General features: G+C 40.4%; 1 protein-coding gene across 7 annotated transcripts in view; it reads left to right on the top strand.

Annotated features, from left to right (window-relative positions):
• Window positions 1–16,369: 16,369 nt before the first annotated feature.
• Window positions 16,370–25,619, top strand: part of LOC136857937 (zinc finger protein ZFP2) — a 585,780-nt gene continuing 576,530 nt past the window's right edge. For all 7 annotated transcript variants that reach the window (XM_067137039.2, XM_067137041.2, XM_067137040.2 and 4 more), the window contains exon 1: window positions 16,370–16,574. In XM_067137039.2, the coding sequence (XP_066993140.2) occupies window positions 16,443–16,574 (132 nt within the window). In that variant the 5' untranslated portion in view covers window positions 16,370–16,442. The remainder of the gene's footprint in view (window positions 16,575–25,619) is intronic.

Genomic DNA, 25,619 nt, shown 5'->3' with positions numbered 1-25,619 from the left:
ATTTCAATTAGGGTGAGGATCTTTTAATTGCACTTAAGCTCTTTAGGCAGTTAGATAGACGACAGCTTAGCACAAATAATGCACAGTTTGTTCGGCCCCTACCTAAGGCAAGGGTGTCCCTGGAGGAGCTTTACTCTGCTAGACCTCTACCTAGGCCAAGGGTGTCCCTAGATGGGCTTTACTCTGCTAGGCCTCTACCTAGGGCAAGGTTGTCCCTGGAGGAGCTTTACTCTACTCGACCCCCATCACCTCGAAATGAAGTGTCCTACAAGAGTTGTCCAACGGAGGTTAGATAGACAACAGCTTAGAACACGTAATGCCTGGACTCAGCTAACGACTCCGAGTTCGCTAATAAAAGCTCTCTTAAGTCAGGTGTCCCTTTTAGTAGCCTCATACGACAGTAGTCCGTAAGATGACGACATCCTATTGTCTCAGAGTGTCAGAGGTCGTAGCACGTCGCCCTCTATCTTGCCTCATGAGCCCTAGCACAGCTCTCCCCGAGTTAGTCCCACAAGAGCCTGTGTATGCCAATTTGCCACTGTTCCCTAGCACATCATCACAGAAGCGAGAGCTGAACCAGGTGTGCCAGAGGTGGTTTGCGCGTGGCGGCCATATTGCCCACTCGCCCCTGCACCAGCTCCCGAGTGCACCAAGCTCGGTAATTATCAGCCTTTACGAAACCGTGGTAAAACTTTTACCGTGGTATTGTCGTAAAAGCAGTGCACCATTACTATCGCCCGGTTTCGTTACCGCGGTTTCTAGACGCTTGATTTTCTCGCTATTATTCCCCTCGGAAGAAATTCGAAGTAGTATTCAGGAAGCGGTGATCATTTCGATAGTCACTTGTCTTTAGTTTATCCAGCCGGCAGTGATCGTTTCGACAGTCACTTGTCCCTCGTGTTTAAATTTTGTGACAGCGCAAGCAAGTTATCGACTCCTTAAAATGGAAAGTAATGTTCGACATGTTTTGAATGTTACATCGAAGTCCTAAAGACATGGAAGGGGACCTCCTTTTCCACACACAATATTGTCTCTCGACAACATTCCTTGTGGCAATATGGGCTCTGTTATATCGTTGTTCTGCTGGGGAGGTGGGATTCTGAACAGGTGTAAGGAGGAAGGATTTACATGGGTAACCTCCATCACCCAAAATATAGCCATTAGCTATTTCTCTCGTCTCGAGACGCGCTCTCAGCCGAGAATTGTGAAATATTGTGCTAACATGAGTCGACCCTGGCCATCTTGCTACAATATCTCGTATCGTGAGGTTCGAATCGCTCACAGTTTGCATGTTTAGCGAGAAATAACCTTTCCTATTTCTAAATACCTCCCCATTTTCACCTCCGGGAGACTGTATTCGCACATGAGTGCAGTCCAGCGCACGCAATACACCAAGGAACCCAGCTATTGTATGAAACCCTTCCATAACCTCTCTTTGTTCTCGCTGCGTAAGTGAAAGTTGAATGAACTGTGGCGATAACGACGCAAGTAGATCAGAAACCTTGTGTATTATGCGGCATACAGTTGTTCTGTCAACATCACAGACGTCACCGATCACTCCTTGAAATGTTCCAGTTGCATAGAACCGCAGCGCTATTAAAAGACGATTTCTAGGCGACATAGGACAGTTTCTCCCAGTCGGGCATTCCAATTGTTCACCATTTAAATCTTCTCTGGAACGAAACATCGCTTAATTCTTCAAATAAATCGCGTATCTCTTCTATAATTCTCCCTTCATTTCTTTCAAACTGATTAAGATACTGGAGATATAACCTATAGTTGTTAAGCTCCATCTTGGAATCTTTAACCACAGAGCACAAATAAACTTTACCGTGGTTTTCTTAGTTAACCGCTCGCTCACGCGCGGTAAACATTATACCGCGGTAAAATGTCGGTAAACTCGAAACCGAGCTTGGTGCAACAGAAATACGACTTTACCCTGGTAAAATTGTGAAGTTTACCGCGGTATTCTCTTTACCGTTGTTGGTGCACTCGGGCATTAGACCCAGAAGAGCCCGTGAATAGCCGCCATCTTGCCCATTTTCCTCTGCGCAAGCTCCGGCATTTTTCTGCTTTCGTAGAATAGAAAATAAAACGTCTATTAGCTTAAATGGAGCCAGAGGGGTGTGCCGGGCTATTGAGGATACCATATTCATGTTCTGTTTGTCTGTTTTTCACAAATTAATGGCGCATATTGACGTACTGTACAATCAGCTTCAAAGACGTGAAACAGACTTTCTGACTTCGCAAAGTGTGTAACATAACAATGTGAAGAAATATATGCAATTGCATGTGATCTCGCGGACAACAATAATTCCGATAAGAGACGTAGAGTAATTGACACAAGGACCTTTTGCAGCGAAACAAGTCTGTGACTTTGTAATGAACCAGGGGCATAATAGGTTTGCATTTACTGGGAATGCTGAAACTGCATTACAACTATACTCCGATTCATGTGACAAATTCTTTACAAAATTTCCACAAAATACATTTAATTCTACTGTGTTATATTATCCAATGTTGCACAAAGAAAGGCTAAAGACGGAATTAGAAGTGATTTATAAATGGACAGATTTCAAGCAAGTCAAAAGAGCTCTACCATTCCTCGCTTTTACTTTAGAAAATAATCTCAAATCAACGTTCGATGAATCGCTAAAGCTTCTCAGGATAATTGTGACAACACCCATGTCCACAGCTGAAGCAGTGCGCCGTTTCTCAACACTGGGTCGTGTTAAGACATTTCTACGCAATACAATGACCGAAGAACGACTGTCTACTCTAGCAATGATTTATATTGCGAAAGACCTCATTTACGATATACCTGACTTTGACAATAAAATCATTTCTAAGTTCATCGATTTACTGCATAGAAAAATGGAATTCATGTTTAAATAAAGGAATAACACTGCCATCTACGAACAATGCACAGACCTTACGTATTCTTCATTGTTATGGCCAGGGTGAGTAGACATTACTTCATTCGTCCTGCAGATTCAGTAGTAGGCCTATCAGTCTTTACAGTAATTTGAATGGACTTAAGGATTAAGCGGCCATCCAACGGGAGTTCTGTCATGTAAAAAGCGTTGTGAACGTATTTCAGATAGACTCCAGTGACAGTAGGTACATTTAAATAGTTCACGATACTAGGGTGTGGTAAGAGTCTGGATCGCCGGCTTCTTCTAAGAGACACCAACATTTCATTCGACAGTTTATCTTAAAATCAAGAAGATGACAGTGAAGTAGGTGAGTAATGGTCAAGTATTTAACATTGTATGATCTGTATCCAGGTATGCATTTGTTTACTTGTGTGAGATTTATAAAAACGTAAATTTGTGAAAAAAATGCCCCTCCGCTAGTGTCACTCAGCATCCACTGCTGAGTTAAGCATGCACTATTAGCCAGCAGTCCGCATTTAAAATCCCCCGCGCCAAGACGTTACAGCTCTGTCGAGAGGAGGCCTGCGCGTTAGTTTATGCCGTTATGTGAATCGCGCTATGACGTCACATCTCCGTCATTCCTCAAAGGGGAGATGGTGAAGAGCCTGTGTGCGGTCAGGTTACCATTCGTGCACAATATATTGGGCTACTCCAACGGGAGACTGTAAAGAGGTTTTGTGCGGTTAGATTACCGTTCGCTGGCAAGGTTAATTTAACAGACGAGTTAACCACAGTTTCAAGTTATCTCACCATTCCCGGTCCACCTACGGGAGACCGGTAAGTGTCTGTGTGAGGTTAGGTTAAACCTTCTTCGTAAAGAGGTTCGGTTAAATCTACATCATGGCGTCATAACCTCAACTACAAGTCACCTAACTGATTGGACTCCCCAGGAGGGAGTCAGAAAGGAACGTGTGTGAGGTTAGGCTAGCGTTCGTTGGTAAAGTTAGGTTAATACGTCATAAAGAAGTCTAAATCTCATCTGCAGGTTATCTAAACGATTTGTCACTTCATAGGGGGCCGACAGATTCGGCTCCTCCAAAGGGGCTCGTGACTTGTTTGATTCGGCTCTTCCAAGGGGCTCTTGTCCGATTCGGCTCCTCAAAAAGGGACCGTGAGTTTAGCATTGCCCTCGAACATAAGGGTATGATGTCATAACCTCAATTACGGGTCAAAAATTTAGGTCAAATCCTGTCCGATTGAGCTCCTCCAGTGGAGCCTGTGTGGTTAGGATTGCTCTCGCACGTAAAGTTAAGACGTTATTCCACGTCTTAACCTAACCGAGAGGTCATTGAACCCGGTCTGGAAACCTTAATGTCATACTTCTAGTTCGATGACCGAGAACTCTCATAGCATTTCTCCTGGAAAAAATTCATCCCCTTTTTATTTGATTCGGTACTCTCCCTATGCCACCCCTCCTCCTAACACATTTTTATACTCTCAGTATGATCTGTGATGCCACTATTACTCCTTAAAATGCGACGCATCTGACTTCGAAAATTTTGCAATACATATACTGTCGCAAGATTTTCTGTGTTTCAGTTTCTACGTCTACTTCTGAAATCGTGCGAAAATTCTTCGCGAAATTTGTAGCCGATGTCTTGGGGCCATCAATTTCTGCTTCAAAACTCAACTTGATGCCCATCCGTTTCCCGGGCTCGGGGAGCCGGCTAGACACTTATAATTATGAGAACAACCACTCAGTTGCTGTCAGAAGTCTTAGTCGCCGTTCGAAACGAGCCTCCTGACTCTCTTCATCTCAACATATCGGGGCCTGGTATCTCAGGCTACTTGGGGTTCCGTCATTCGACCCCGGACCTCGGCGTCTTCCGCCGCTCTGGACACCAACAGCGAATACTACTGCACCGACTTAGACTTCATCTGTGCTGTTGCCGAAATATCTGCACTCCCTTACATAGGATTTAATACTGCAAATATGGACCTCTTTTTAATGCATTCTACATTTCAAAAAATCTCTGAACTTTTCGAGATTTCTGGTTTTGTATAAAAGTTCTTATCGAACTATGAACTTTTGCAGGAGTAGTTCTGAAGTGTGAGCTAGGCCTCTCTCGGTATTCAAATTATCCGCCTGCTCTAATGTTGTGCACTTTACTTCATATTCATCAACCATCTGCTGGAAGAAGTTGGGACTTAAGCAAACAGAGATCACCTCTGGTTTTTTACTTGCGCTGCCTAGTGTGCAGAAACATAATTTCTTGAAAAAATTTGCCGTGCCCAGGTTTAATCTTGTTAAAGGAAATGATTTTGTGAGTGTATTCCAACACCTGCTCGTAAAGTGACATCATATCATGTTGCCTCTCTCCTGGTATCCTGTTGACCAAACATCGTCTTGGCGTTCTTTTCTCTCTTGAATGTTCCTTCCGGTTACAATTAAAGGGTGGATTCTGCTCTTATCCTTGTCTTGACGTGCGGCATTATAACTTGCTACGGAGTGGGAGACTGTGGGAAATTACGGTTAGCCTGGAAATGGACTGATAAGGTAGGGGAGAATACCTACTATATAATCATCTTTGAAGTGTAGTTAGAGAAGATTTCTAAGACCCATTTTAGAATGTAATTTACTGTTTTCACTCAAATGAATTGATATATGATCTTTCTCGTAACTTTAACTTTATGTAGGCTTCTTTTCTCCGTCTTAGATCTCCGAATTTTGCCTTGATCGGTCTTGTAAACCACAAGGAAGCACGAGAGAAGTATCCACATTAGCTTCCTCTCAAATGTGAATGTGGTGATTACGTTTCTGTAAACATTTTAAATTCTTGCTTTCAGACTAAGATTTTTTAAATAACTTAGTCACTTAGAAGAATGGAATAGCCACTACTTCGGAGACCTTACGCCCAGTTTGGGTCTTTGTGTAAAATCTTCTGGAGTGCTTTGTATTTAGCCTCCATTCATCTTGTTTTCGGCGCTTCGCTTAATGTAACATTTTTCTATTTCACGGTCATGTAGTACGGACTTTCTGTTCCTGCTTGCTTGGATCATTCAATCCGTTTTCTAGTGAGGCAAAGATACGCCGACAGTTTTAAGGTGATATATATGAATTTATCATTTTAGAACTAAGGTTCAACACTAGTAATTTAGAAAAGCACACTTAAGTGTATCGAAGTATTAAAGTAGATAAAACTTACTGAAATGGATTCATTTTGTGTGTAAGTATGCGTGTGTGTAAGTGTGTTATCTTTTTCGTGCTATTTACCAACTTTACTACGGTTCCGTACGGCCCACTGGGCAGCTTATAGCAAGTATTAGGTTTACTGCTGTCACTATCAATTTAGTGTTTCGCCGGCGCGTCAGGTTCGTATTACCTAGAAGGCACTCAAATGCCTTCGTGTGTTTAATACGAGTATAATATTACGGCGTCCTAACATGGTGAGGCGGTAAATACTAAGATATTCGGTTGTGTTGTCTGAGCATACCGGGAGGGCAGATGTTTTAAGGACGGAATGAATATTTCGGGTTGCTTAAAACTACATTTGAAAATTACATTAAATCACGCTGTATTTACTGTGTAAACTCAATCACAACACATACTCGTGATAGATTACAGACAGACAACAAATAACTTCACTGATAGAATAGCCATGATACACAACCAAAAAAAAAAAAAAAAAAGATTAAAAGTACTACAAAATTCAAAACAATTTAAATTCTCAACAGTTCTCCCAGCCTGGAATTGTGAGAATAAATTAAGTCACTTTAATATCACACATAAATTATGCCTGCAAATATCACAGGACCCTCTTTTCAGCAAAGTTCTATAGTATATAACATAAGCGTAGTATTTTGGATTTGGGACCACTCTGCGACCGCTACGGGTTCTGTATGCATGGGGAATGTTTTCAGGTGAAGAGGCTTTAGAAACTCAGGGTTCTTTATGGGTGTCTATCTCCAGAGGGCACAGTCGTTCAATAGGTCTTATAAGTGTTCGATCTTTAAATTGGCTACCCGAGATACAGCGTCCTTGCCAGGAAAGAGTGGCACTATTCTTGCTAGTGGCCACTCCGCTCTCTTTTTTTTTTTTGCTCGCAACAAACCAGAAACACATCACCTGCCTTTTAATTCAATGTTTCTTTTTCTTTGTGGTGCTGGATCAGATGGGACAGATGTTCCTTCCTGAAGTGTTGTCTCAGTTATTGCATCAGGTGTTGTCTGTAGCGCAGGCTTGCCTGGAAGTTCTCCTTCCCGAGATGATCAATATCTTGCACAGAACCCTCTCCAACATCTTTAGGAACCATTGATGGAGTCAAAGGATTTAAATCTTCAGGATCCTCTGATATATAAGTTAGTGGGCGTCCATTAACAACGGCCTCTACGTCACAAAGTGAAATCAGTAATTCTTCATAAGTGAGTACAGACCTTCCGAGCATTCGTCTCAACAATTCTTCAATGGAACGGACCAGATGTTCCCACGATCCACCCTAACAACTCGCAGAAGGAGGATTGGACTTCCACTCTATTTCTTAAAACGTAGATTTTTGTTGAAGTTCTTGGAGATCTAGACTTTTTAATGCACTGGACGCCCCAGTAAAATTAGCACTGTTGTCAGAAAAGATAATGGATGGACGACCTCTTCTAGCTATATTTCATCTCAATGATTAAATGAATTAATGCATGAATTAATTGAATGTAGAATTTCCAAACGGATTGCTCTGAAGACGGCATAGGTGTAGAGAACAATCCATATCTTAGAATTACCTCTCAGAATCAATGGTCCTGCCATGTCAATGTCAGCCACTTCAAAGACATTGGTAACCTTTACTCGATCCTTCTTCATAAGTGAGTACAGACCAGGGAAGGTCTGCGAGTTGGTAGGGTGGATCGTGGGAACATCTGGTCCGTTCCATTAAAGAATTGTTGAGACGAATGCTCGGAAGGTCTGTACTCACTTATGAAGAATTACCGATTTCACTTTGTGACGTAGAGGCCGTTATTAATGGACGCCCACTGACTTATATATCAGAGGATATCTGTAGAGGGGCAGAATCTCTTTCAGCATTCTTTGGTTTATGACTCTTACACTGGAGCCGACTTGCTATCGCTTCCTTTGCAGTCCTCCTAGTTTGTATTATCCAATACATTTTCCTCAAACAAGCCATTAAAATTGCAAATTGGATTGACAGTAAAGTTGATGTTGCTGCATAATCATTGCTTCAACTAATGAATATTTCTTATGTAGCAACAATACGTATCTGAAGTTCATTATGTACTTTCTCACACAATCTTTTTCTTCACTTAGATGAGACCTTCCTCGTCCGTGACAACATTTATCCCATTGACATCATCGCCTTCAGCAAGAAATGAATCTGATTGAATACCTTTGATGACAATCAGCAATGCTGACTTTTTTCTCAAATTTTAGGGGACTTGCATGGGAGTTAATGTTCCTTTCATTACTACAGAATCTGAGATTCCATGCTACAAGCGTAACTCGTTGAGAAAAAGCTCAAATTTCTTGTCAATTCTAGAGTTAATATTATCATAGAGTATTCCAATTTCTCCTTCCTTTCTTCTAGAATTGTGGTTTCATTCTCATTGTCTTGCAGGTGATAAAATGACCACTCTTATTCTGGTCGTTTTAACCATTCCGAACCTTTCCACCATAACGAAACCTCGAGATGGGTAGGAAAAATCCTCTTGATATGGTATTAGCCGGATTGTGTATTCCTGGAATATGTTTCCAGTCCTCTAGGCATGTTAACTCCTGATCTCTTTCACTCTGTTGCCAACAAATAATGTAGCCCGTGGTTAGTCTCTTCTTATCCAAGCTAATGGGGTTTGATAAATTGCCCCAGAAATATTCTCTCACATTTTGTGGATGTAGAGCCGGCTAAACTGTTGATGAGAGCCTACTTCTTATTAGGCAGCCTAATAATTCCAGCCTGGGAATAGTGATGGTTTTGAGAGGAGCCAACATGGCATAGCTAACAGCAGCTGAACTGAAACTCCCTGGTCACTTTCAGTTCGTAAAACGATCACATCACAACAAGCGTATTGGCTAGCATCTACGAAGTTATGAAGCCTCCATCGATTCCTTCCTTCACACTCCCCGTGATTAGTACAGGAACTTCCAATTCTCTTAAGCAGTTTATTTCCTGATAACGCTTCCGAAACTCATCAGCGATACTCTCGGGTAACGGCGTGTCCACTTTTGTTTGACTTCCTTGGTTTCATCTCCTACGTAGCATGCCTACTGCAACAACAGCTTGAATGGTAGAATTGCTGGAGTGATAAACCCAAAGATATCAAAAAAAATTTGTATTAAGGAAAGTAAGATTCTCTTCGTCAATACTTCTGGGAGAGTTAAAAATTCTAGAAATTCAACACTCAGTTTGTCCGATCTTCCGTTCCACTGTAGACCGAGAACAATTGTGACGTATCTCTTCTCAATTCCATTGTTCTCCATCGGTGTGATTCCTTCTGTTGAACATTCCTAGTTCCTATGTTCCATTTTTGCATCATTCAGCATTTTAACACTCTCAGTTCGGAATGTAACAAATTCTTCCTTCGAAGCTGTTGTCGACATATATCGACTCCATCATTTTGTGTGCTGTTGACTTACGGACGTTCGTAATATTGTGTTCTATTAGAGCAACTAGGATAAACGGACTGCAGATAGTTCCAAGAAAACACTTGTGAGTGTCTGTAAACTTTAATTTTCTTCAGATCACAATTCTCCCACCATACTAAACTCAGGAGATCACGATCTTGCGTCGCAACTTCAATCATTCGGAAGGCTTTTAGGATATCTGAACAAACCCAAATTATGTTCTCTCGAAATCTGAGTAGTATATCTGGAATTAACTGAACATGATTGGGCTCCTTCTCTAGACAGTCATTCAGTGAAACACCTTCTGTCCTACAAGATGCGTCGAAGACTGAACGAACAGGATTTGTCAAGCTTGTTAATTTAATTACTGACAGATTTGGAAGATAATGGCAGTGTATTTCTAATTCTTCATTCTGTACCTCTTCTATGAATCCTTTTCTTTCAATCGGTGAAAATCTGATAGTAACTGGTGAATAACTTTAACTTCATCAGCTTATCAGTTGTAGACTCAAGTCTCTTCTCAGCAATATGCTTATTGCAATTGTTCTCGGGGTGACCTTTTCTCCACGTGAGGTTTATTATATAGCTACCATTGCCATCTCTTTTCAAAGTGCTAAGGAGATTCTCTTTGACCTTCTCATTCTTTTTCTCTTCTACCTGATCATAGATACCTATAGTCCTCGGGTTCCGGGTTGTTCTCATATCGTCAAAAGCCATTGAAATTGTGAGGTTACTTAGACTAACATCAACAGATTGGTCTTGCCTCTCACCAGCCGAAGTCCATGCGAATTTCGTTTCCATTGCTAGGAGTCTATTCTTCAACTGAACTACATTTTCTGTAAGATTCTTTGCGTATATATGCATTCAAATGAGGAGCTCAATCTCGGGGAAATCATCACCCAGGTCACTGATCCATATCCTCTTCATTTTCAACTCTTGCAGCAAGTCTGAACATCTTGACATTCGTAGAACAGATTGACAAAATCTAAGATGACCCCGCAACTCTATTTCTCAATTGGATTGTCCATCAATACTTCCTATGTTAATTTTATATCTCTTGTATTTAATGCTAGAAGTTTGATCTCCACCAAACAAAACATGTGTTACTATTTTTTTCTGCACAATGTTTTAGCCTCGGCTCTTTATCTTTATTCTGAAGGAGGTAACTTCGTAGTGAGCCACTGTCTAAGAATGCTCGTAATGTGCTCTGTTTACCATTCTCTTGTAATTTGATTATCTGTGTTTAAAGGGCAACTTGATTGGTACAAGTACAGTTAACTAGGTCGGATGTAACTCGAGTTTGCTGCGTTTCCTTCTCGATCTTAGATTCACTCTTCTCAGCTCGTAATGCAATGTGCTTATTTCCACAAAGTAAGTAGTGAACGGAAAACTTGCAGGTCTTAGCTAAGTGGTTAGGTTTTGTATACAGATAGCAACGACCATTTTCTTTCATTTTTCATCTCCGATCTCCTATGCTCATTTTCCTAGTAAAAGACCATTTATCACTTTCCTCAGATTTACTACAAAAAATGCATGACACTGAGGGACTGTTGTTGTTAAGTGCAGCAACGGTAGGAAAGGAACTATCTATATGTTTTCATTGTGATTCTTCTCCGTCTTGGTAAAAAGTCACCTCTTCTTATTCTTAATTTTCAAAGGCAAATTACTAAATCCTGCTTGTGCCAAAGGTATCCGTTGCTCATTTTGGACTTCAGTACGTAGAAATTCCATGAGGCACTCAAGTCGAGACCCAATTTCTCCATTTGTACCTCCTTCTTGTTACGAGAAACAACTTGGGGAAATATCCGTGAGAGGCTTCGGTTGGAAAATAATTATATTGGTAGAACTGACCACAAGTACAAAATTAGAAGGAATTTTAGCAGAAGCGATTGGGGTAAATTTTCTTTCATTGGGAAGGGCGTGAAGGAGTGGAACAGTTTACCAGGGGTAGTGTTTGATCCTTTTCCAAAATCTGTACAGATATTCAAGAAGAGAATAAACAACAACAGAGATAATAAATTAAATGTTAGAGGGCATTCGACCAGAGCAGGATATTGTAAATAATAAATGTGTGTGATTAAATTAATTCCATCCCCTGGTCTAAGGAGTTTGGACAGCCCAAGTAGGGGACTGCCTGTAGGGGTGAAGTACAGTGGGGACTTCGAGGGCCCTGGGACCGCTACGGTAGCTGTGAAGGCCCTTCAGGAACTCTGAAAAGTGATGGCAAAAGGGGCTCTGGTTAAGACGCAGCAGGTCGTTATGCTACTTAGGTTCCAAAATGGGTAAAATATAAATATGTAAATAAATTCAATGTTAATTTTAATCTTATACCAGTTGTATAGTATTATTAGACGTAATTTCACATACCGTACTGTATATGAGTTGACTATGTTTGTAAGATATTATACGTAGAATTTTGTAAACAATATAAATTTATTAAGGATGATGTGTGTGTTTAATAGAAAAAAATATTAGTGTAAATTGTATAATATTGTATTCTAGGAAAATTTTCGTCATCTCCTGTTAATTTAAAATTTAGTGCTTGACAATAATGTATTTTAGTGTACCATTTGCCACCGAGGTAGACACCTCATTTGCAAATAAAGAGATTTTGATTTGATTTGAACTTCTTTGCCAGGCTCGCTATGCCTCTTCTGAGAGGCTAAATTCGACTAATGGAAAGAGCCATGTACTTGGGTCTGCAGATGCTAGATTCAAACTACTGAGGGATCTAAGGTGTGACTGTAGCTTAATTAACAAGGTGGGTAACGGAAGCTTGTCCTGTTGTGTCGCATTTGAAATCACTATCTTCAGTAATTCCCTTACGTACACTTGTAATAGAATATCCGCTCTTCCAAACCGTTCTTGTAGAGTTTGAATTGCCTTCGGGTAATTTTCTGACGTCTATGAATAACTAAGCACAATTCATGATGTTCAGTTCCTGCTTCCATAACTTGCAATAAATACTGAAATTTGTACTACCATGCAAACTATCATCTTCGTGAATCTTCCGAAATTCCAACCAAAAATTAACCAATCCCGTAAGTCACCAATAAATTCCGCAATTTCAATCTTAGGAAGTTTATAAGTTCCGTTCTCCTCCTATCCTGACTATGGCACGCACCAATTAAAGAACTGTCTGATCTACGTGGCGTCAAAACGTTATTGACCTGTACCCGTATAACGTCAAATTCGTTGCTATGGTTCTCGGAAGTTTCTTTTTCGGATACAATTACAGTCATTTCATCACTGCTATCTAAAAGTGCATCCATTATTTTGCTGTCTAATTCACCAAGCTCCTACATGAATGCCTCTAAACTACTAACATTTGAAGTAAGTGCATTATTATAAAGGGGCTTCCTGGCCGAGGCGGTAAAGGCGTGCTCGGTTCGCCCGGAAGGACGTGGGTTCGAATCCACATCAGGAAGTCGTAAAATTTAAGAAACAAGATTTCCACTTCATATGGCCCTGAGGTTCACTCAGCCTACACCAAAAATGAGTACCAGGTTAATTCCTGGGGGCAAAGGCGGCGGGGCGTAGAGCTAACCACTCTACCCCATCACGTGCCGAGATTAACAATGGTGGAAGCCTTTACCTTCCACCCCTCCAAGGGCCTTCATCGCCTGTACGGAGGTGACTTTGCTTTGCTTGCTTTTGCATTATTATAATCGGGAAACCTAACTCTTGTAAGAATTCCTTTTATGTCGTTTATTTTCTTTGTGAAGCATTTTTTCACAGGTATCCTATCTTTATTCATGTTCTCCATATTTATTTCTTCTCGACTTGAAATAAATAGTGTCTCGGTACCAAATGCTAGTGTACTTCAAATTCCGTCTCTTCTAGGGCAGGAATAAACTCACAGCATCTATCACGTCTGGGGTCACCAAAATGTCGTAATACACTCGATCTAACTCCATACATTCAATATTTTTACTGTGTAAACTCAATAACAGCACATAATCATGATGGATTACAGACTTGGTCGACAACAATTATCTTCACTGATCCAAGAATAATCATGATACACAACCAAAAAGAATATTCAAAGCAATTTATATTCTCAACACTACCGGTGATACTAATCAGTCTAGATGATAAGACTAAGCTAATATGATATGTGCTAGTTTTCTTTTAAGGTCATTTAATGCTTATACAGTGCCTATTTGTAATGGAATATATTTGTGAATTTCCGTTGTATTTATCAGCAATTCGACCTCAAATAAGTCAACACTGTAAAATGCTGTCGTGAATTAAAAAATGTGTGTTGTTTGTCTTGACAGAGTTGCTAAAATACGGTTATATCGACAGTATAATTCAATATCCTTTAAAATGGAAAAGTATTTAGTAAATAACTTATTCCTTTGGCAAAATATATTGAAATTTTGTCTTTGTTTGACCATGCACCGCGTTTCTTTGGATTGCCATGACCTCCTTAGCGTGCCGTTACATCGCTGTTGTGAGGGCTTTTAATGAATGAATGTATGAATAAAGTAGAAAACCATCGACTGGAGAGAGAGTATTAATTTACTTTTATTATAATATAATACATGCAGTTAGTTCGTTTTGATCATATACAACAACAAAAATAATTTGCAACCTTGTTACGCTACATATGAATGGCGAAATCAATGAATATAATTCCCTTCCCCCTCAGTCACGGATGACCACCAACAGTCGGTGAGAGCGCCCACACATCACGTACATCACAAACACATGCCACTGGCGTCATTAGTTAAAACACACCAAACCTATTCATACCACATATGAATGACCGAAGACATCGAACAGAAAGCCCCCCCCCCCCCCTCAGTCACGGATGACCACTTATCGGGGAGAGAACATCCGCCCCTCGCAATGGTTACAATCACACGTAACTATTGTTGATGATTAATATAATATACCATACATAAACCTACTGCATATGGATGGACGAAGACAACGAACAGATCCCACTACCTAGTTCCAAAATTTTATCTGTCTCTTTCGAATCTATATCTTTTTCTGTGATCTTTCTTGTTTCCTTTCTTGTTTAGTAGGTGAGCCACTTCCATACATATTTTTTTTGCATTAAATGCATCGATTTTCCTCATTTTGTCTTATATCTTTGTTCTTTTATACTCCCATCAGCCGCCAAATTATCCCCCTCATTTCCCTTTTCTTAACATTGCAGTCTTTGCTTTCATATTTTTGCCCATTTAACAGAATTCAACAAGTGTCCTATTATTTGTCTTTCAATGACTTCCAATCTTTGGACCCCCGTGTTACACGCTCCCCTATAATCCCTAGATACATTTATTTCCCAATTTCACTAATGCCATCCAGTAGTTTCTTCAACCAATCCACGCAGTAACCCTCATTTTGATGTTTCATTTGGTGCTAGTATACTATCCTTAGAATTTCACTCCCTACCCTCTCATCTTTAGCTTCAACAAATATTTCATTAATCGTTAAACAATATCCGTTCGTATACTCATCACTTCATGCATCTTTCTCACTCCACTCTTTGCAGTAGAGCTTGACAGGCCCAATATTATTTTGGTAAATTTAATGATATTTATATCTAATGCTACAATTCCATCATATACTCCCCAAATATCTGCTCCATACAATAACTTCGCCTTAACTACAGAATTAAATACATTTTTCTGAACATTATATTCGATTTTCGGTATCTTTCTGTCCAATATCTTTATACCAGCCAGAGCACTTACTCCCTTCATTTTTGCTCTTTTTATCTGTTCTGTTCATCTGCCATTGCTGCTTACAATCGTCCCTAAGTATTCAGTTTTTTAATAAATTCTAATTTTTTCTTACCCATCCCCCAATGTTCACGTTTTGAAAGTGTGTTACCCCTTTTGATTTTTAGTTTCAACTCGTTATAGTAATATATTATCCCACTGATACTATTTTGCATTTTGACAGGTGTTAATGTGAGCAGAAGGACATCGTCTGTGAAGATCAGACCCGGAATATATCGAGTCTCGAGACATGGAGAATATCCTTTCTCAAAGCCTTCCGACTGGAAAATTCTATTAATAAATAATAAAATAATATTTGTGATAATTTGCAATCCTGTTTGAAACAAGTTTTGAAAATATCTCTCCCACTACTACCCCATCTTCTATTTTGATAGAACATTTAAATTCTTCATATGTATTTTTAATTGTTATTAACTAATCAAACATCAGGACAAATCGTTTTTCCGTTGGTTTTAGCCTGGAAAACATTTTTCGCAATCGTACCCCAAGCTAGGTGCTAAAATTACGTCAAAACTTTGGTGGGGTTAAATCTATCGACATAACTACTTTTTATCTGTTTAATACCGGTATGCTAGTCCGGCTCCATGCCTAAATGGTTAGCGTGCTGGCCTTTGGCCGCAGGGGTCCCGGGGTCGATTCCCGGCAGGGGCGGGAATTTTAATCATCATTGGTTAATTTCGCTGGCACGGGGACTGGGTGTATGTGTCGTCTTTCATCGTCATCACGACGTGCAGGTCGCCTACGAGCGTCAACTGAAAAGACCTGCACCCGGCACTAAAGCCATACGCCATTTCATTTCATTTTTACCGGTATGCTAAAACATATCAGAAATTCCGGAAAACCAGACCCAAAAACCATTTTACCGTACGGTGGTTAATTTCCTTTTCGACCTTATTATGATATTTCTCTTCAAGTTTTGTGAGAATGAATCGCTATCAATTACTCTTCTTTATAGTTCATTTCAGGTTACTCAGGCCTATATGGAACTCATGTATGAAACTCTCTTACGTAATGTGAAACAGTCGTGGAACGAAATTAACGCTCAGAGTAGGGATCTGTATTGGTCGCAAGTTGCAACGCTTCCCTTCGTTTCGCCCGTTCGTTGGCATTTGGCGTCTAGCGGATGAAGTTGGGAGGTTGGGTGTTGGGATGAAGTAGTAGGAGGGGTTGGAAGCAGTCGATATGTTTACTGTTGACTTTTTGGAGTTGTGTCGACTGTGTTTAGTTAAAGAAGGAGTTTCAGTTCCAATTTTTGAAGGAGAAGGAGACGCTCATCAGTTAGTTAAAAAAATTGATGTTTGCCTCCCTGTGAAGGTAAGGTGATATTGGTTATCTACGCCAAGTAAATTCCCGGAGCGTGACGCCATTTTTCGGACTTTGTTTTGTTTTTGTTTTTTGTTTTTTTAATGAAGAAGCCGATGAAGTAGATTCACAACTATGTTTGGTTTAATCCATGGATTATTATTGTTGTTTAATAATTATCTCATGTTCTGTTAAACACTTGCAATGATTTAGGTCCATAACCACTTTATTCTCAATTTTAGTCGGGAGGAATTTAATGTTTTATTGTTTTCTTGCAGGTATTGTTTACAGATTCTGTTCTTTTTCTATGCCAGAAACTAAAATATACTATAGCGAACAAGTATTCTACTGGCACGTATTTAGCTTCCTTCCATACGTTACCGATTTTAAGTTAGGTATTTTGTTGTTGCCTCGCCTAAAGTGACAGCTGATGGTTACACTTTTTCAATTTCTACTCAAGGCCCACCTTCCCGCGAGTGGGGGTTAATTATCTGGTGTTTTAATGATGCCTAAGAAATCAGTGCTTTTTGGTACTCGTCTGACGGTTGTTGAAATTTAGCACCATCCACTTGTTTCACATTGTCCGTGAAGTCTTTTATCATTAATCCGTTGTCTTGCTCCCAGCGATGTGAGGATTGTGACTGCGGGGTCTCAAACGGAATTCTTTTCCAGACTTCTTTTTCAGTTCTCCGACTCGTTGGCTGAATGGTCAGTGTACTTGCCTTCGGTTCAGAAGGTCCCGGGTTCGATTCCCGGTCGGGTCGGGGATTTTAAGTTAAATCCAATGGCCTAGGGGCTGGGTGTTTGTGCTGTCCCCAGCATCCCTGTAACTCACACACCACACACTACACTATCCTCCACCACAATAATGCACAGTTGCCCACACATGGCGGATGTCGCCCACCTTCATCGGAGGGTCTGCCTTACAAGGGCTGCACTTGGCTAGAAATAGGCCTAACCACGTGAAATTATTATTATTAGTTCTTGGGGATTATTTGTTCGCTTGTGATCTAGTAAGGGTTTCATCTTACTCTGATACACTAATCACACGAAGAGTTCAGATGCTCGTGGGTAATTTTTGTATTTAAATCCTAAAGCCTGTTGATCTATCATCCACCCTCCTAGGTTCTGTCATGTCAGGAGAAGACTAGGAGTGCTGTAAGACGACTTTTTTTCAATTTGATTTCTGAACATCTTTCAATGGGTAAGACACGTTCAACAATTGTAACTTCACCTTGTCTCTGGTTTCTCCGAAAATCTGTCACTGATATTACATGGGTAGTTTTGAGGTTTGTTTGTACGCCTTGAATTAAAATGTGATTTTATGTAGTTTCCTCTACAAACAAGATTGGAACACAGAGGTATTAGATAAAAAAAAATGAGTATTTGTGCAAATGGATGTTTTAGAGATTAAAAAGGCATTCCAAATAAAATAGGATATGTGGCACTATTCTCCACACTTTTTATGTCTTCATACAGAGCAAGTTGATTCTATAATATGTTGACATGGATTTCATTGACATAGGTGAGCAGGAGCAAGATATTTAATTCATATCTGCAGCTGTAAAAGCTTTTGTAGAATACATCAGCATTGTTTGTAATTAATCCCAGAAGTGCATTTAGGGGTGACCATTTTTAGCATTGTCCGGCTCTGTGGTTAAATGGTTAGTATGCTGCCCTTTGGTCCAATGGACCCGGGTTTGATTCCTGGCAGGGTCAGGGATTTTAACCTGAATTGGTTAATTCCGATGGCTTGGGGGCTGAGTGTGTGTGGGTTGACTTAAAATCATCCTACAGTAGGTAGGGCCCATCCTCATAGATGGGCAGGTCGCCTATACGGTATCAAATTGAGAGACCTGCACCAGGCCTTTCTGGAGGCCACATGCCATTATTATTATTATTATTATCACTTACCGGTATATTGAAACTTAGCATTTTAATGAAAAGTATAGAATTTGAGTTAATTCTGTAAATACATCCATAGCCTCCATTAATTTGGTAGCTATTTCCTTTGCAGTCGTTTTTATGAAGTAGGCCTAAACATATTTTGGCCTGGTGCAAGTAATATTTAAGAGTGAAATTTTCTGTGGAGCACAGTGCATTGAGTGGGTGGGATTACATGACAACATAGCCGGGTTAGACAATTGTGAAGAGCCTCTCGAGGCCAAAACACTTCATTTGACACAAACATAGTTAATGTCCGGCTCCATGGCTAAATGGTTAGCGTGCTGGCCTTTGGTCACAGGGGTCCTGGCAGGGTCATAAAGTTTAACCATAATTGGTTAATTTTGCTGACACGGGGGCTGGGTGTATGTGTCTTCTTCATCATCATTTCTTCCTCATCATGGTGAGCCGAACTTGTCCTCGGACACTCGCGGCACTAAAAGCCATATGTCATTTCAATAGTTAATATTGCTTTGTAATATGAGTGTGAAAGTAAAATTTCATTTTCATTAATCTGTTTTGTAAAATGCATGAAGTAAAATGTTAACTGAAGTCATGTTTGCAAATCATTGACACTGTTGATGGAAATCGTAAAACATGCACGAACGTTTTATTGTGTCATTCATGTTCTTCTGTTGCTTATGATTAAATTATATTAACTGAAATTGCTTTAGACATTTTCAATATAACTTAGGTAGGACCTCAAATACATTACAGGGTTGCTTGGGCAAACCGGATAGTTGAGCTTAACATCTGTTAGCATTTGCAAGTGGTCCAAAAGGGGGCACATGCTCTTCAGTTCAAGTTTCTAGAAGAATAAAGAAATATATTTGAAAAAGTAGTTGGTTTCACATTTATGTATCCCCTGTGGGTAGGGAACGCAGACGAAGAATACACCCACAGTATTCCCAGTCTGTCGCAAGAGGCAACCAAGGGATGATTGACCGGGCGAGTTGGCCGTGCGCGTAGAGGCGCGCTGCTGTGAGCTTGCATCCGGGAGATAGTAGGTTCGAATCCCACTATTGGCAGCCCTGAAGATGGTTTTCCGTGGTTTCCCATTTTCACACCAGGCAAATGCTGGGGCTGTACCTTAATTAAGGCCACGGCCGCTTCCTTCCGACTCCTAGCCCTTCCCTGTCCCATCGTCGCCATAAGACCTATCTGTGTCGGTGCGACGTAAAGCAGCTAGCAAAAAAGGGATGATTGAAATAGAACCATGAGGGTACTTGTAATTAGTACCCCCGTCTGTCGCAAGAGGTGACCAAGGGATGATTGAAATAAAACCATGAGGGTACTTGTAATTAGTACCATCACATGAGGAACACCATGGGTCGCCTTTATTTGTGAGTAGTACTGCTATATTAGGTACACATTCGGTAGCCTATGTGAATAGTAGCAACAGCGGGTGAATCAGTATGGGTTTTGCAGTGCCCGTGATTAGTACCACTGTATGTCGAACACCATGGTCTTAGGTTGTCTGTGATTAGTACCATTATGAGAAGCACCACGGTTCTGGGCGTTGCCTGTGATCAGTACCATTATATGAGTGAGACTATCGGTCTGTGTTTACCCGCTATGTGAGGAACACCATGGGTTTGCGTTGCCTATGAGTGGCGCCGTAATGTAAGAAACACCATAGGTCCGCGTTACGTGTGAATAGTACCACAATGTGTGGAACACCGTAAGTCTATGTTACTCATGATTCGTACCGCTACATGAACCATGGTTGTTACTTTCCTAGCGATAAGTATAATTATGAGGGACCGCTGACCTGGATTTTGGACCTCTTTAGACAACAAGCATCATCGATTTGGGATTGTGCTTTGGAAGCAGCCCCTTGGTCAGAATATTGCTTTAAGATAGTTTTTGGGAAGGTGGGTCATTACAGACTATGAATCTCATGTTAGATCTGTATTGACAGTTGAACTTCTTACAAAATTGTACAGAATTATTTAATTATTTTGATATCCTCATAGTCAATACCATAGGCTACTGTAATATTTTACATCCAATTAAGACAAAACTTCACAGACGTTTCGACCCAGCATTGGGTCATCCTCGGTCAGACATATATAATGAATTAAAAATATCGGACACACAAAATGAAATGTTAGTTAAAAGGTTTTTTTCTTAAAAAGCATGATCAAAGTTAAAAACTGTGAGATAGTGATCGTTAAAACAGTCTTGAGCTGGAGGAGGTCTTTTTTGTTTCAATGTTGTTGTTGTCTCTTGGTGTGGTTCAACTAGTATCTGTAAACAGTTGGCTTGGTTGTTATGTTCCGACATGGGCTGATGGGCCTACATAAGCATTATTGAAGTTGAACAGTCTGATTTTTAGTGTTACGTGGCCCGTTTGTATCACTGTGTTCTCTGACTATGGAGTCCAGCTCAGTCGAGCTCTCTTCCTCTTATTCATCCGGTATCATCTGGTACCCAGTGGGTTGTGGTTTGCGTGCCGTCGCAAGATGTTCGGCAGGCTTGCCAATGTTGGAGCGCAAGGTAAAGGAGTCTGGGGGCTTAAGACCCGCAGATTAGGCTGCGATGCAACATATAAGCCTCTAGCATCCTAAGTCAGTTGTCAAAAATGTGTTTGATGCAGCAATTCTAAAACAAAACTGCAAAATACAAATTTATTATCAACACAGAAATATATGTAGAGTTTAATGAAGCTACAAAAGATGCTCATAGTGGCTTCCATGCTGTTCCTAGCAAACATTGCATCTTTTCAACACTGATTTACAGATTTTGTTGCAAATCTTCCAGGATTGTAGGTTTTCAAATTCTGATTGGATTTGTTCCTTCAAATGCTTAACATCATGAACCTTGACGGAATAAACCTCATTTTTTGGTGTATCCCGGACTGAAAAATCCATGGGTTTGATGTCTGGAAATCATGCAGGCCATTCAATAGTACCCTGTATGCCAATCCATTCATCAGAGTTTCCAAATGCGGGCGTGCTCCATATTGTTGTCATATCAACTTTTTCTTTCCCCCTGTGGCTGGCGGACGCAGACGAAGAATACACCCACGGTATCCCCTGCCTGTCGTAAGAGGTGACTAAAAGGGTAACACCACCTGCAGGTGGGGGGCGCAGATGTAGAATACACCGCCGGTATCCCCTGCCTGTCGTAAGCGGTGACTAAAAGGGGCAACCTAGGCGTGGACGTGAATTGTGGTTTGGTATCGTGTGTTGGAACCCCTGTGGATGGGAGGGGCTGAATACATTCACAGGTAATCCCTGCCTGTTGTAGAGGGCGACTAAAAGGGTCCTGTGGGCCATCGGTACCCTCCTTATTAATTTTTTTGAGGGTTAGTTGTAGACCGAATCAAAATTCTTGATGTGCGTGCTGTTAGGAGATGGGCCTCTTACGTGCGCGACTACACTCGAAAGCCGTATGGTGACCTCGGGAAGCCATTTGGGTACCCGCGCAGTAGTATCTGCCTGACAACACAGGTCACCGCACAGCCGAAATAACATACTTTTAAAAATCTATACTTATTACTCTGTACACGCTATGGGGTACATGCTATTGCTGGTGATTGGTGGAAGGGAGTCTTAGTGTTGGTTGCCTCAGTCATTCTAACATCGGACCCCGGGCAATACCTGCTATGGCCAGGTGGTTGCGTTGGCTGCTAGGTTCGGCCATGGAGGCACCTAATTGGAGTGGGTGGCATTTGGGGACTATGATTTCGAGCATGGCTTCGAAATATCTTCAGCCTGCCCAAGGTGCCCCACTGAAGCTTTAACATTTGTTTCCTTGAGCCACCTTGGGAACAAGCGCAGTGTGAAGGAATGGGATCCAGCTTCCCCAGGTTCCTGGTTGCGACCAGAACTGATGGGAGTGACTTCAAGCTGGTAAAGTCTATTTTGTTTAGTAGGCACATAGAAAGTGTCTGCGGCAAACTGGAAGATCTGAAAAAATTACACAACGGTAGTTGTTGCTAAAGACGTGCACTGCCATGCAAGCTGATCGGTTGTTTAAGTGCGACCACTTTGGCAATATTCCCGTCAAAGTGGAGAAGACAACACCTTGAATCTGGTTCGTGCAGTTATCTTCCACTGCGATCTCATCTTGAACATTGGTGATGAGTTGATGGAAGACGTGAAGCACTGTGGCGAGCCACGTGTGGCGTATTAACCCTTTATAGGGCAAAACTTTTTTTTGTTCATAATGGCCAAAAAGTAACATACTTACCTTCTGAAGTAAATATTGGAACCAACAAACCTTTAATCAATAGCAGCTAAATCCTTTTATGATAATCACCACTAAAATTGTTTGGCAAAATTTTAACCACAATCCTATTAGGGACATGCATATTTTGTGGTCAATAAATTAACCACATCCATAAATTTTATTCATTTATTGAATTTGTTTATTGGACTATGGTTTTGAATATACATTCAGAGAAGAAAATCAAAAATATCTCAAGTGGAGAAGCTAAATTCACAGTACATTGGGTCCAAATGGGCGAGAGAATACAAAGCTTTGAAAACTATTGGGCTCTTTTGCTCTATTAGTAAAATTATACTGTGGAGGCTGCCGAGTTAGACTCGAGGAGTCTGAATCTGGTTCAGTATCAGAATATGAATCGGATGTTGAAACTAAAGATTGCTGGCTGTTATCTGCTTGGTCCGGGTCAGCTGGATCATACACGCTCCCATCCGAATCCTCTTCCATCAACTGTGCACTGATGGTACCTGTCAATGCTTCGCCACTGCTCGTACTAGTAACTGCTACTGGTATGACTAAGGCATCCTCAGCATCCGAATCACCACCGGCTTCTGAATCTTTTCCTAGTGTATCCCACAGTTCCTCAATTTCAGATGTTCGTAGACGTGGCATGCTTCTGCGACAGTAAATATAAGAAAAATATAAGAAAAACTGATTTATTAAAATAAAAGACACAATAATCATGCACCACCATTAAGTCTCTCTTCATCCAAGACTTCATTTTGCACTATGGACTTTGTATACTGTTTCAAAGAGCATCTAAACAAGCTGTAATGCGTTTACGAGAGTTTTCAAGTTACTGCTTTCATATTATTATCTCCATATCATCTAAGCACAATACATTCTTATCAATATTTCAACTTTAGTCTACAAAACACACTTTGTACTCGCCTAATATCACAGTAAAACCACAGGAAACTGGAGAATAACCAATAATTTAGCAAGAAAAGTAAGACCTGCAAAATGAAAAAGTGAGGTTAGATTGGACAGCTGGTTACAAAGCCTAAAGTATAATCACATATTTGGCTAAAACTTTCGCAATCGATTACAGTCACAGTAAAAACTATTGCTTTTACTAATAACTAGGGCCCGGATTTTTAAAAAATGCATATGCGCATATGCAAATGCATATTTCGAACGTTACTGCATATTTTGAGCGTTAGTGCATATACGGACATATTTTTCTCTTATGTGTGCTCGATTACCTAAGATTTCTGAACAAAATGAAAAATTGAATAACCTTTGTATGTTGTACATCCTTTGACAACATGAGAAGCCTTCCCTGATCAAGGAAAACGCTTTCAGTGTCGCAATACAAGCTGGTAGACGGATAATGACGCTTTTCGCAATAGCTATTTCCTTCTTTCTGACATTACTCTTTCCTCCTCCTTACAGTAGCCTCCCGAGATTTGCTTAAACAAGTGCGTTCATCTGTTAACTTGCTCTTCGTCTGCTGCAGTATTTCACCTGATCAAACTGTAAAAATGCCTAGATTTTTACCAGAAGAATGTTCTGAGCAGTCATTGTCAATATTCAAGTATTACCCATCTACGTCCGTCGACGTAGATCGATAATTTTCAGCGTAAATTAATTCTGGCCGACAACAGAAAGTTATTGACTCCTGAAAACATTGAAAAACTGTTGGAACTTACTGACATGCATCATTTTCCAAGGAATTAAACATGTTTATCAATTTAACACAGAGTTAAAATTAAATAATGCGTCTGGTAATTGTATTTTATTTTATTTTTAGTGCATATTTTCGTGCATATTTAAAACATTTTTAGTGCATATGAGCATGCATATTTTCGGAGTTTTTAGTGCATACGAATCCGGGCCTTACTAATAACTCACTGATATAACATAGTATTATGAAAATAAATAACAGAAATATTAACTTACCAGCTGAATAAACTTCGTGTGCTGCTATTAGCTATCGGAAATGCACTGTGGTTAAAATTTTGACCACAAAAAAACGCGGGCGCTTTTCTCTGATGGCCGTACTAAAAACTAATGTTGTGATTAATGTTGGAACCACAAAGCGTTCTAGCTGAACACTGATGATGAGAAGGTTGAGTTTTGTAGCTAAATACAATATATGTTCAACCTAATTCAAGGTGGTTAATTAATTAACCACTATCCTATAAAGGGTTAAGCGCAACGACGAAGAGGTTGCCACGGGTGCGTTCAATGTCCAATAGATCAACAGGAGGTAATCAGGTTCGAGGCCAGAAAGAAAATTTGCAAAATAATGGAACAAAAAAACTACCACAGATGTTAGTATAAATAATACCGTATAATCCTGAATACCACCCGCACTTTTCCCCCAAAATATTGGTTCTAAATCTTGGGTGCGGGTCGTATTCAAGCTGTTCATTCTTGTAAATATTTACTAAGTTTACATGGAGTATTGAAATAGATTTGAATATGGTTACCATACTTTAATATACCACATTTAAACGGGCATTCAGGTCTTATTGTGTTTTAGTTACATTCTAGAAAACAAGATTGACTTTTTTCTCAATACGGTTACAGTGGCATGTAAACGTGAAATGTAAGGTAATGAAATACGGTAAATCAAGGAATATGGGCAAATATGCGGTAAATATGAAAACCGGTGCTGCGGATGCTCGATTGTCATTTGTTTCACAAGTGTTGCTGGCATGCTGGATGCGCGAATAGCTGATCTCGCGGGATATCGTACTTGCGAGAGTCGAGACTGTTGGTTACGGAAGTCTGCCTCGCTCACATTCGTGTTCCGTATCTGTCCCGAGAAAGTGCTGTCTCAATAGTAAGCGATGGATTCAAAACGGCGCCTGCGGTCATATACTGTGCTTGAGAAACTTAAAGTTGTAAGCGAAGCTGAAATATACGGAAACC

The sequence above is a fragment of the Anabrus simplex genome, chromosome 1 (genome assembly GCF_040414725.1).
Source record: "Anabrus simplex isolate iqAnaSimp1 chromosome 1, ASM4041472v1, whole genome shotgun sequence".
Classification (NCBI taxonomy): Eukaryota; Metazoa; Arthropoda; class Insecta; order Orthoptera; family Tettigoniidae; genus Anabrus; species Anabrus simplex.
The sequence above is the reverse complement of the archived record's forward strand: the minus strand, read 5'-3'. Positions and strand labels throughout refer to the sequence as shown.